The following is a 13,247-nucleotide window of genomic DNA, read 5'->3' as shown; positions in this document are numbered from 1 at the left end:
TGCTTTACCTGAGTATGTGCTGAATAAAACTATGGGGTAGAGAGCCAAAGGACCTTCTGTTTTGATAAGAGGAGTCTGTGTGGCCCAGGGAGAAAACTTGATAGAGTTTGTCAATTTGCCTCAGGGTTCTGAGAAAGAAGTAGGAGGTTTGTCCTGTGGACCACATGGATCTTTGGAAGAAGACAACTCCAAAGGACAGCTGCTTTCTGCAGTAGCTCAGGACCATGTTTCCTTCTTTTTCAGCATTACTACACTTAAATAAAAGTGCTAAATATTATGTAAATGGCAATAATATTTATATGTCGAACATATGTCCTTTGTTGGACTGTTTAATCGCAACAATGCTGGAAGGCAGAAGGGCGTTGTTTGCCGTTTTGAACACAGAAGTGAAGAAGTGAGGATATGTGGCCACAGGGATTAAATTAATCAGTATAAGAGCAAGCATTAGCATGGCAGAGCCCTTGGCTTCTCACGCCACACTCCTCCCTTTGTCACGTTTCTCCTGTGATTCAAGAGGGCATTATCACTGAAAGAGAAAGTGGAAAAAGGACTCTCACCAGCACAGGGAATTAGGCCAAGCAGTCACCCCTGGGGCCTGTCAGAGCTTGCTTCACAACATGTACACTCTGCTGGGTTTGTGCTCGTCCAAGCTTGAGGCTGATTTTCATATGGTAATGCCTTCGCGTGTTCTCTCAGAACAGCAATCAGGAGCCTGTGTCAGCGAGTAGGTAGGACATAGGAAAGGTTGTTGATCTCTTGACTTGTAAAGACATTCTGTCATACAAACCCAGCTTCACAGCAGTTGAGCTTTCCATGTGTAAACAGAAACTGCTTAATTACACAGGTCATGTCAATTAGTGTGACCTTAGCATTTTCAAGAAATTAATCACTTTCAGCCAAGTGAACCACTGATACTATAATACAGGGTGGTATTGAAGCTTGCAGCATTCTGTTAAGTGCCCAGGATTATTGTTTTACAATAGCCGCTTTTGTTTCTTTTATTTTCCCTTTTTTTCCTTTTTTTTTTTTTTTTTAATTTTGAACTTGTTGATCTTTTAGCAATAAATTTGTTAAAATAAAACAACCAGATGCTACTGAGTCCAGGCTTCATTTATCATTTCTTAAGGTGAAAAGGACCAAATGTACATATAGTAGTTATGATACACCTAGATGTTTGAGACAATGTTGTATAAGAACCAAGTGAATTCAGGGCCCTTGTGAAGTCAGTGAAGGGTTTGCTATCAACTAGGTTTGAAGTGTTGCCAGTGACTTAGAAGGTCTCTAATAGCTATGTCAATGTTCTGGTTAAAAACCATGAGAGTAAGTTATTTCCAGACACTATCTAATGATCAGGCCTGCAGAAAATTTCATTTCATAATAGTTTTTACTTTTTTTTTTCTGCAGCAGGGAATATTCTGGTTACATGGTATTAGGTTAAGAAAGCCCAGGGAAGAGGCAGAGTGTGTGTTGATTCAGACAACCTGTGTGAGAAACTTCATTCAGAATTAGGCAGTTTTATCCTGGACTTCATGTGTATATGTAGTAGTATGATAAGCCTAACATAAAAAGCAGTTGTGGGCATGGAAGGAAATTAATTTCTCTGCATGTATGAGATGTCCAGGGATGTGACAAGAGGAGTGGTGTCGAGTGCCAGCAAAAGTGTGTGCTACAGCAGTGCTGGCCCTGTCTGCATTAGTTGTGTCTCTATTAGCAGAAGGAGACAGCCAGAGAGAAGTCAAATACTGTGCAGGGCCTCAAGACAGTTGAGTTTTCAGCTGTGTTGCAGACTCCCTGATAGACTTTGAGAAAATAATTTCGTCTCTGTTTCATCAGCCCAATTGCACAAAACATTTGGTGGTATCACATACTGTCACATTTGTCCAACCTTGCCTTTTTATTCCAGAAACCCTATAGAGTAAATGTTCAGTCTGGTTTTGCATTCTTCATCACATAAGTCATCAGCCTTGGTGGGATGGGCTGTAGTGCCCCAATTACTGGTAATAATAATAATAATAGTAAGTAGATGGTATCATGGGTGAACTCTGCCCAGATTTTATTTTTCAGCACTAAACCCTCATTCATACAACTTAAACAGTTTTGTATGTTATTGTAATTAATGAAACCCAGGTGCCCTAGTTATCTTGTTGTTCTTGTTTTAGTGCAGCTGCTTGCAAACTGACACATGTCAAGTTTTAATTTAGAGGAAACTTTTCAGACCGAGTCACTGCATAAAACCCCAAACATTCGTTTATTATGAAAACCTTGAAAGTCACTTAGAAATTGCCATGCTGTTTGATTCTGTTACCACAACCCCTTTCTCAGCCTAGGCTGCTGGTTTGCCTCCATGGGACGCTGCCACTCATGTTTGAATTGAAGCCACTTGTGTCCTATTGCAAATTTGCATAAGAGACAGAGATGATGCTTCATGAATCCCAGATAATGGAATTTGGACATGCAAGGCTCCATCCCCAGAGAAGGGAAAGGCAAAAAAAAAAAAGGCTGAAAAATAGCACTGAGAGCTGAGGTAATTAAGTGCCCAGCCTGTCCTTGAGCACGTGAGCAAAATTACTGAACATATTGTACTTATGTGCTTTAAGTCAGACACCTTTTTAAGTGTCTTGTTAAATCGAGAGTGATTTTTAGTTACTAGAACAAAGAAGTCAACACACTGTAGGAAGAGGTCACCAAGTGGTAAGAAAAATAAAGAGGTTTCTCAAGCCATTTCTGCATAACTTTCAGAAGAGCATCAAACACTGGAGTTACAGGTTTAATTCTATCGCACACTTCAGACCTGAAAATTGTCTTAATCAGATTTTCTCTGCCTTTGCCACTGGATGCTGGGGACATCACAAAAAATATCAGATCCCCCAACATACATCAGAGAAAATTGAAAGCCCAAGGAACATGCTATGTCTTAATCAGTTAGCAAAGCTTAATGGGCTGTGGTTAAAAATGAGGAGTCATGCAATGCTTAATTTTGATATATTAGGCGAGGTACTATAACAAATAAACAGCTCCTGGTCTCTGAATATTTCTTTTTTAAACTAAGCTCCAAAGTATTCACAAACTGAGCTATTTAATGGTAAGCAGAATAATTCACAGAGCTGAATGATATGTTAGTGCAGTTGATAGTGCCAATTTCATTGAAGAAAGTTGTAAACTGATGTGTTTCTTTCATACGTCTGTCTCCCCCGGTGTTGATACAGGATTTAAAACAGAATCTATGAAGGGCTAAAGCTAAAGCTCAAAATCATTTTCCATGTTTGCCTGTCCCAAATTAAAACTGTGTTTTGTTGACAAAATTTGGAAAGGTTTGAGATTTGGCAGGCCTGGTTGTCCCTGTGCTTACATTAATGTGTCAGCACCTCATTAATCATTTATTAAAGTGTAGTGTGCCTTTCCCTCTTGCTATGGTCTATGTTTTAGGATGCCTCGGTGCCCATTCCACATATACTTTGGCTCTCCCCTCCCCCTAATTTTATGATTTCTTCACAAATTACTTTTAGCATGTGCTTTAACCTGAACATATCCCAGTTGTTTCTAAATCAAAATGAGGAGAGTGTAGTAATTTTTTTAGAAAAAAATATGAGTAGAACTTGTAAGCATGTAAGTGCTCTGTAGTGATCCAAGTACCTAACTGTGGCACACAATATTCAAGGTATATTTTTTCTCTGTTAATAATTAGGGCCATTAATATTTCATTAGTGCAGTGTATGTTTAGTATTCCTGTATTAATGAGATTTTGCAGTTGAAGAATTGAGCAGTAAGTGTGTGCTGCTTCTTACAGGTGCACTGTGAATAATCATTTTTTTTTCCAGACAGATACATATGAGTAACCACTTTTTTTTTCTGCATTTCCTGAGACTGGAAACAGTTTCTCTCAGCGATTCCTTTTATAGTTTCTTCTGCTAACGACACTGAAGAACCACACCAATGTGGTCTCTTAGCAGTAAATCAAACTCTCTGTTCAGGAGGTAGGTAGGAAGACACTGTTAAGTAATGCAAAGTATGTTACATCAAGAGTTGCGGAAACCTGAGGGGGGAGATTAAACGTAGATTTAGTCACATAAAACTGACCTCACAAGGATTGTTTCCTCAAGGCCTTCTGTGGAAAGGTGTGTGCATAGCAACAGCTAGTTATATACACAATTTTCACAGGTTTGAGGCTTATCTTGCTGTTATTAATCTTGACCTGTTATTTTTCTGGAATGCTGTTTCTAGAAACATTCAAAGTTTTGGGTTCCATCACAGGATTGATTTGCTTCAGTGGTAAACCTGTGTGCACCTATATGGTTTTAGGATTGGGGAAAATATTTTGTCGCCATTGTTATTAATTTTAACAGTGTTAATTTTCACATGTGTTTCAGCCCACCCACAGAATAAGATAAGGAGATGGCATAAATCATGGGGCTGTGACAGGCAATGCCAGCTAGGGATTTGGCTCAAAATCCCAGTTGCAATGAATTTACAATGGTTGCAAGTGCACAAATAAGATTGTAAACCCTGAGCCACTTACTATAAGATCATATTTTATTGAAAATATCATAAACTTTATTCTATCCCTCAGGAATGCAATGGATAAATTACTTTTGAAATCCCTTTTGGAATTCTATATATAGGGCTTGGAGGTTTTTTTCGCCCCCTTGGTTTGATTTCAGAAAAACTTACCTATAGTGTTTGGTGCTTTCTTTTTCCCAAATTTCCATCTGTAAGAGCTCTTGAATCATTTATTCTGTATTTTAATATCTTTCATTTAAAACATGCACAAAAATCTATTGTCTGGAATGCCATTCTGGGAGACAATTTTAGGATCCGTTAGATGTAAACTGCTCTTTCGTGTTCCTCTTTTCAAAGACAAAGACTTTGGGATTAGCAACGGGCAGTGTAGCAGCTTTGCTTGCTTCAAATTTTTGAGCATTTTAATTGGTGGTCAAAAATAGGTGGAAAATCTTCAACATTTTTTTTGGTTTAGATCCGATTCAAGTGATCAAATTGAATTGTTGTAAGCGATCCTTTAAGTGTCCCCATTTGACCAACTTTGAGAGGCAGCAGCTTCCTGAGAGAGTTGAAGCAATGTTTGCCAATCCTTGTAAAGCATTTCACCTCTTCAGAGGCTAAAGCCTCTCAAAACCAAGAACAATTAAAGCGAGAGCCTTTCAGAGCGACTGGGGAATTCAGCAAAATAAATCAGAAATCCTCTGCCATGGCTCTGGAGGCTTGCCTCATTATAAGAGCAGATCTATTAGCCCCCTTGCCATTGTCTTTCATTTCTCAAGTGAGGTGATTCTAATTAAATTAATCTGCATGTCAATCTATCGGTGATCAATCAAAAGGGCTGAGGTCCCCCTTTGCGGCAGTGTGCTTGCGGCTGACAGGGGCTGATAATGGAGGAAGAAATAAACTGTCGAGCAAAGTTAATTAGTCAACATAATAGGTGGATTAAACAGGAGCTGCTGATTGCTGTTTCACATGTCGAAGCATGAGGTGGGAGCTGAAACTGCAATTAACAGACAATTATTATATTTGGTTGTAAGAGGTCGCATGAATAAACATATCTCTGTGGGTTTCAGTTTTTAATCCCTTTCCCTGTTTAATGTAAGGAGAAGTGTAGGTCATTTCTTCTTATTGTTTTAGTCAAAGTTCTTGAAGGCGATGTATGCTCCCGGCAAATAAGCAGCCAGCTGAAAGCTAAATCTTTGGCTGGGGTAAAACCCTGGGAATAGCATACTTTGTTGGGAAAAGACTGTGGGAGGGATGGCTGAATGAAAGCCAGGGATTCTATGAGGCTGCTTGATCTGACCAGGGTCAAGGAGACACAGAATGATGAGCTTGCAGCTCTGTCAGGGACTTGCCCCATGCATTCCCCTCTTTCTTCCATGACAGTTCATGTCTTGGGTGTGCTCAGCCTGATTGGAGATTTCCTATAGGACGGTACCTGCTGATCCTCAAGGTTGAGGGGTCCCTCTGGACACCTCTGAGCGGTTGGGTCTTTTACTCTGTACCTAACACTTTCCTGTTTGCCCCCACTGGGTTGGCTCCTCTTGCACCCGGGGCTGCTCTGGGGAGCAGAAGTGTCGGATCCTGCCTCCAGGGCAGTGCTTCTCTGTCTCCCTCCCCTTGCCTCAAACCAAATCCCAGGTGTTGACACTGAGATAAGTTGAGAAATACAAATAATTCCAACACTGGATGAATAGGGTTGTGTTCTCCAGATCAAGACCCTACTGTCAAGCATGTATATATACACAAACATACCTATATGTACTCCCTAAGAGAGAGCTTGGGAGAAATTTGGGCAAGTCCAACAACCTGTAGTGACTGTATTGAGGGGACAGCAGTTGAGCAGGGAAGGAGGTAGGCATGCAACAACTCTCATCACAACTTCACAAAATACCCTTTTGTTTTCTTTTATTCTGAATTGATTCTCATTTGCAATGTCAACAGCTCTATCTACTTCAGCATGGAAACTGAAGGATAATTTAGGGTGAAACACAGCTGCCCTTGTATATAGGAAAAAAATACTTAATAAAGATCCTCTTGTTAAAATGATGGTTAACAGTGTGCCGTCTGCCATGCAGCTACAAACTCTGCAATTTGACTTAAAACTGCATCAAAAGCTTTCGATGCCAAAGACCCACTCATCAATAGCGTCTCTTGTTAGATTTGTACAGCATAAGCACCAGTTATTATGCGAAATAGCTATGCAATTTTCTACAGCTCCCAGCTGTTATTTATTTAACTGAGTTTATTACACTCTGTGCTTCTTAAAAAACATACATATATATCCAAATTTTCCTCTGTTTTGCTCTTGTGGTTGCAGGTTGTGGTGTCTACAACAGTCAATGTTGATGGCCATGTGTTGGCAGTGTCGGACAATATGTTTGTACACAACAATTCCAAGCACGGGCGGAGAGCTCGAAGACTTGATCCCTCGGAAGGTACGCCTTCTTATCTGGAACATGGTAGGCATATCATTTTCATTGGTTGGCATTGCTACTTTAAATGTGGATTATTTGATTTGTGTCTCTGGCTACCAGTTTCAAATTGTCCTGTAACAGTTTATACCTTTGGGACTGGATATTTCAAAGAGACTGGACTCCAGACTAAAGGGGGAATTTTTAAAGTAGGTCAGGACTAAATGTAGTGCAATAACAAACCTGTAGGCAAACATGGTGCAGAGTCTGTGTCAGTGAAGTGTGGTGATTTCTTTGGTTTTTCTTTCTTTTTTTTTTTTTTTGTTGCATCTATTCAGCACCCAAATCAGAGCCTGATCTTTCCCAAATTTCCTGGGTTTTTGATTGTGCAAATCAAGCATGTTGCATATTTTCTGAAGTGCTTAGAACCCAAATTTTGAATGGAATTTCTTTTATCTATAGGGTGCTGAGCTCTCTAGGAGGTCCAGCTGTTCCTCTGAATTGCCCTAAATGAAAGCAGAGCCCTTTTGGAAATCCATCTGCTTACTGAAGCCATGGATGAGTTGTCTTCTGGCTTCAGCTGTACCAGCTGAAAAAGTTGCTGTTCCCTGTGTGCCACAGCTGCTTGTCCATCCTCCCTGCTGCAGGCTATTCTCCACCATGGAAATGCCAGCTATGATGGTTGTCTGATTGCTCCCTAGTCAGCTTCAGTCCAAAGAAGTTCATTTGAGTTAAGCCCTTTAAATAATAGCTGCTTACCAATCTAGCTTATTTTGCTGAAATGATTGAAGGAGAAATGGTGCAAGGCAATTTGTCTGGCTTTTCTGAACAGACAGTAAACCCCAGCAAGGGTGGGATGGGGGCACATGGCTGGAAGCAACTTGGGGGACAGTAATCTTTTCCATAGGATCAGCTGGTCCTGGAAGAGAACATCTGCTGGTGACTGTAGGTGCTTAAAATGGGAGCTGTTGAGTGCAAATATACTTAAAAAAATCTGGATTTGATTAATGTTTTGTTTTGCTCTTTGTCCTCAAAGCTGATGACTACTACTGAAAACCAAAACAAAAACAGCGGGCATTTCACTCCCCTCTCCCTGTTCCAGCTTGGTAGAATAGCTCTTTGTCTTCAAAGCTGTTTGTAACCCTAAATTCAATAGGAGCTTGCTCCCTCTAAGAGATGTGTGCCCTCAGCTTCCATTGAAGTAGTTGAGTGTAGAAGGCATCAGTCCTTTATGCTGGTTTGTTTCACAAATATTTGCCAAGGATCTGATGAATAATTAGATTTTTTCCAAAGAGTTTGAAGAAACCCAGATAAATTTTTCTCTGGGAATGCGAATGCCACTCAGAAAAATGTTAACTAGATATGTTAAAAGAAATCATTAATACTAAGAAAAGGGCAAATATGTGGGTTTCTACTGCTCAGTGAATTCCTGTGGAAATAGCTTTCTATTCTGCTTAAGCTTTCAGGCATCAGACCTGCAAGCACTTATGCATACATTTAAGATTATGCACACATATGGTCCTGTTGGGATCAATGAGGCTTCTTGTGTCAGTAAAGTTGAGGGTATTGATAAGTGTTTGCAGAATCGGGTCTGTAGTTCACACTTACTAACCTAAAATTCTTAGCTCAGCAGCGTTTCTCATTATATAAACATAACTTACATCTGTATTTATTTAGCTCTAACTTTTTATGTAGGCTATAAGCCATTTTCAGCCATAATTCATGTTACAGAATTTTTTTTCATCCTGCCAACAACCTAATTTAATAAGCCACTGTCATAATTTTTGCCGAATTTTTGTGAGGAATGTAAGAGCTCTGCTTTATTAATTAGCAGAAGGCAGAACATTACAAAAGGACACTTCTCTCTGTTCAACTTTGTAATCTTTGAATTAAATGTAGCCTTTCAAAAAAGCACTTCTATATTTTACTTATATTCCTACTAAAGTAGATGCCAAATTATTTATTTATCTTTTCCCGCTCTCTCCCCATTGCAGTCTTCTCAGTGCATGCTTTTGGCCAAGGCAATAGTTACTTTCTCATCCATTTATGTTCTTATTCCCATGCACGGTGTGATGGCACCTCATGTTACCACAGTTATTATTCCCACTCCTAGTACCTGAGGGATTCTGTTAGGAAAAAGAAGCAAAAAAGAGACAATGCTATGCTTACATATCTGCACAAACCCTAGTTACTGTGCTAACATTTAAAGTCAACATCTGCAAAACATCTCCATGTGCGCATTTTGTGGGAAAGGTGATTTCTGTAATCTACTTTCTCAGGCAACTCTTGAGCAACCTCATAAAGCAACCACTAGTAAATTCTTACTTTTGAATAGTAACCTCCACACTGCAGAACTGAACTCTTCCCAGAGGCTTGGTGGGACCTTTCTTTTAACCTAAATCCTTCAATCCAACTTTCCAGGAGTTCTGTGCACATTTGAATCCAAAGGTGGAGGAGGGGGAGGAATTAAAAAGAAATTCAGTAGCTCTTTTAAATGTTGACTTCAGATGTCTAAATCGCTTAACTGAACGAAAACAAAGATAGGAAAAGTCTCAACTGGGTTTAATACTGTTGAATTTTGGGCAATCATCACAAACCTTAAATCCATTGGAACAGGTAACAGTTTCCAACACTGAAATGAATTTTTACTTTTAGTTTGAGTCCCAAAGTTTAGTATATTTCTTCAGTTTTGGGATTTTTTTATCTCAGATGATATCTTCAAGTGTCAGTAGCAGAGACAGTTTGTTTGCCTTTCCTCTTTCCAGCTTTTCTTACTCCCTCAGGGGAAGGACAGATTGACCTGAACAGTATCTGTCAACGGTGAAATGGGAAGCTAACACAGTAATGGCTAGTTTGTCTCTGGTTTATTGCTCTGGTGAGCAACTTCTGATCATAGCTTTTTAAATGCTGGGTTCTAACTATAATATGCCCTTGACCAAATGTATTCCCGTGTACTTTTCTAGATGTTTAATGCTTTAACACAAATATCTGATTGCAATAGGGATGAATGCCTGACTGTGTGAGGACTGGGGAAAGGGGCGAGAGGATGTAGCAAGAGAGTGTGTTGCCTAGTTTAGTTAGACAATATCCAGCTTATTTTTTCCTTACAAAGTTGTATTGGGACATTCTTCTCTTAAACACAGAGTTGCAGTTTATGTGACACTTAAAGGAGACTTAGGGTGCCAAAAAACTGGAAAGAAAGCTTTACCTCTGGAGCCACGCAGGAGCCTGGTGTCTCCACATTTGGGTTTTACCATCTCATTAGCAGGTAGCCTGGATTATTTTGGGGACATCCAACACATCTCTATTTATATCTTTCTTGTCGGACAGTAAAATGACAGTTCCTTTTCGTAGCTCATTTCTCTGAATATAACTAGGAACCTAGATCAGGGTTTCGTTTCTACACACTGTCCTCCTTGAAACCAGTGCGCTTCTTAAGAAGCTCATATTTCAAACAAATATCTCTATCTTTCAAAAGTAATAGCTGGCAAAGGCCAATTATTTCATACATCTTTCTGTGGTATGAATAGGGTAAGCCACAGTAATCTGTGGTTTTCAATAATTATCACTTTTTCATTCACAAATAGTTGGATTCTCACTTGTTTTATATTTATGGTAAACCAGAAAGCCAATGTGGTTGACCTTTTTAAATTGTACGTATATAGTAAGATGTATGGCAAAGAGCCAGTAGGCCCCAACCAGTAAAATACATTTCAGCTTGTAGTTCATCCCAGGGTGTCAATTTTAAAGGCAAAATCTTTCCAATGGAATTTAAGTGACTAGCTTATGGAAGGGGAGAATTCTGACAGGGTTTGCAACTACTCTTTTCAGTTTTACCAGCATGAAGTCCACCACTGCAGATGTCTGCAAAGTTTCCAATTAAAAGTCTCATATGGCTGCAAAGTTAAAATTCTTTTCTCCCCCAAATCATTGAATGGTTTACAACAATGTAAAGCCAATTGCAGCATCAGTTTCTCTATTATTTTTCCTTACTGGCAGAACGTAATGCCCTCGAAAAATGATAGTCCCTGAGACCCTGTCAGTTTGCATGCTCTAACACTTTATTATCTAATGATCTAATATGCAACAAGGCAAAGAGGGGGTGCTTATCACCCTGACAGGATGCCTAAGAGAAGTGACTAAATTACTTTATGTACCATTAGCGCTAGCTGCCACGGTGAACTCACTGTGAGCATTTATGCAAATATTCCTGAATACATTCAAGTGGCCTTGTCAGGAAGACGACTGACAAGCAGCTTAAATACTTGGGTTTTTAAAGGGACAGTTTTATTTCTTGTTCTTTTCCTTCCTTCTCCTCCTCCATAGGAGAGCACAGAAGAATCAGGTGATGGTGAGGTTTGCTGGTGGTTTGGTTCTGAGTTATCTCAACAGCAGCAAAAGATGAAAGATGCAGGGTAGAAATAGGGACAAATTATAAGACCTGATATCAGAATTTACAGATGGAAGTAGAGACAGCCATGATTTCTAAAGCAGTGTCCTGCCATTACTTTAATACAAAATATACATAAATCTATGTGTGTGTTTGTATCTAAAATAGGTCATTATAGATCAAAACCATTATTAGTGGCTACCTTATACTAGAAATGATAGTGCATGGCTAGATTATTTGATCACACTATTGTGGTACCTGAGAGAGTCAAGCTTTTACAATGTTGTTTTAGTTCATGATGGTAATGAGTGATTCAGACCATTCACTGTCTGCAGGTGCAAAGCCTCCTACAGTAAGTGAAGAGTAGTAGTTGCTGTGCCTCAGCTGGTTACATAAGATAGATTCTTTCATCTGCTGTGGGGTGTTTAAAGAGCTTTTCTTGCCAATCCTGCCCATCCTGGCCAGTCTTGAAAGCCCACAGTCATCACAGTAGGCACATTCACAGATTTTCCACTAAATCTTCAGATTTGAAAACAAAAATGGTTGGTAGGCTGTGTCTTAGTTGATAAGATATTTTATGTTTTGGTTTATAAAAAAGGAGTTTTTCCCCACCTTATAAACTATTTTGAGAAGATAATCATAAAACTAAAGCTTCGAGACTGGCTGCCTTTAAGTATCATTGTTATCTAGTCTGACTGTAACAGAATTGTTGAGAACAGTCATTTTATATCTTGAATATAGCTGCTCGTGCTGGACACAGCAGTTGATGATTCCTGAAAGATACTCAGAAATCTGACTCGGTGACCTGGTTCCTACACTGTTACATGGCTTTACCACAGCATTATCCACTACGTTTTTGGCAGTGTGGAGAGTCATGAAGGGGATGCCTCTATCAGCTCCATTTAAGCCATTTCAATCCTGAATCACTTGGTGTTGCATGTATCCATGCTAGTTGATGAAATTTTTAATACAATACTGATGGAAGGAGAAAACGTTAACAAGTTTAGAAATGTTGAATCTTCAAAACTTGATACGTTTTACCTTTAGATGCATAAGTTCAGATTCTTAATCAAAGTTAGGCATTAGTGCATTCACAAACTGGACAAGTTTAAACAAAGAAACTTTAATGTTTGACTTGTTTTATCTATGGGTGTAAGCACCTGTTATATCTTAGTGCTTCACTTAATGTTTTTGTGGTTATGTGAAAAATATAAACACACAAGCTTTCTCTGCACCATATCATTCCATACAGAGAAATGTGGTGTGCTTGATTTATTATTTAGAAGGGAAATATTGAAAAAAAGTATTAGGATTCTACCAGTCTACTTGAGGGGATCTTGTATGTTATTCTGAGTTACGTCTGCTTTCTAATTTATTTTCTATGAGGGAAGAATACCTAGGGTTGTTGGACATCTCTATGCATACACAGGGGAAAAAATGTGACTTTGAGAACATTGCACAACATGGATAGTAATAACAGTAAGTGAGCCTTGATATACTGAAGGATTGCAAAATTTCAAGCTGGAAATAATTTTCTTTATTTTTGCCAAGTTGTCTTTTTCATATCGGTTCCTTCATAAATGCAGTGACTCATAAATTCAGGCAATTTTTTACATAATGGCTTGTTATGTGTTCTTGGAGCTTGACCTCACTGAGTGTATAATATTAACCTTTTCGCTGCCCTGTGGTCTTTCTGTATGTTTCTAATATAAGTGAGCACACCAGGGCTGGATTAGTCCAAGATGTCTACTGAGATGGAGTTCAAGCGTTTTCCCCTCTGAAGACACGGAACAGGGCCAGAAAGTTAAGGTGCTTCACTTGAGAGGATTTGTAGATAAAGACTCCAATATGTTCTCAACAAGATTTTAACTCTGGGGACCACTGAAGCTGCCAAAACTGTGGAAGGTTCCCTGCGGGTTGCAAATGTTAAGCCAGGATGTGGTATC

At 39.2% G+C, this 13,247-nt stretch overlaps 1 protein-coding gene across 8 annotated transcripts in view; it reads left to right on the top strand.

Moving 5' to 3' along the window:
* EBF1 (EBF transcription factor 1) overlaps positions 1-13,247 on the top strand; it is a 276,447-nt gene that overhangs the window by 175,393 nt on the left and 87,807 nt on the right. For 4 of the 8 annotated variants that reach the window (XM_061360179.1, XM_061360178.1, XM_061360183.1 and 1 more), the window contains exon 8: positions 6,818-6,935. In XM_061360179.1, coding sequence (XP_061216163.1) covers positions 6,818-6,935 — 118 coding nt within the window. Of the gene's footprint in view, positions 1-6,817; positions 6,960-13,247 lie in introns of all 8 variants that reach the window. The other 4 variants (XM_061360177.1, XM_061360181.1, XM_061360180.1 and 1 more) reach the window with 1 other exon arrangement.

This window comes from Neopsephotus bourkii, unplaced genomic scaffold (assembly GCF_033783945.1).
Source record: "Neopsephotus bourkii isolate Nb327-2 ecotype Australia unplaced genomic scaffold, CSIRO-AGI_Nbou_v1 NB_1016, whole genome shotgun sequence".
In the NCBI taxonomy this organism is placed as follows: domain Eukaryota; kingdom Metazoa; phylum Chordata; class Aves; order Psittaciformes; family Psittacidae; genus Neopsephotus; species Neopsephotus bourkii.
This window is presented reverse-complemented; position numbering and strand designations above follow the sequence as displayed.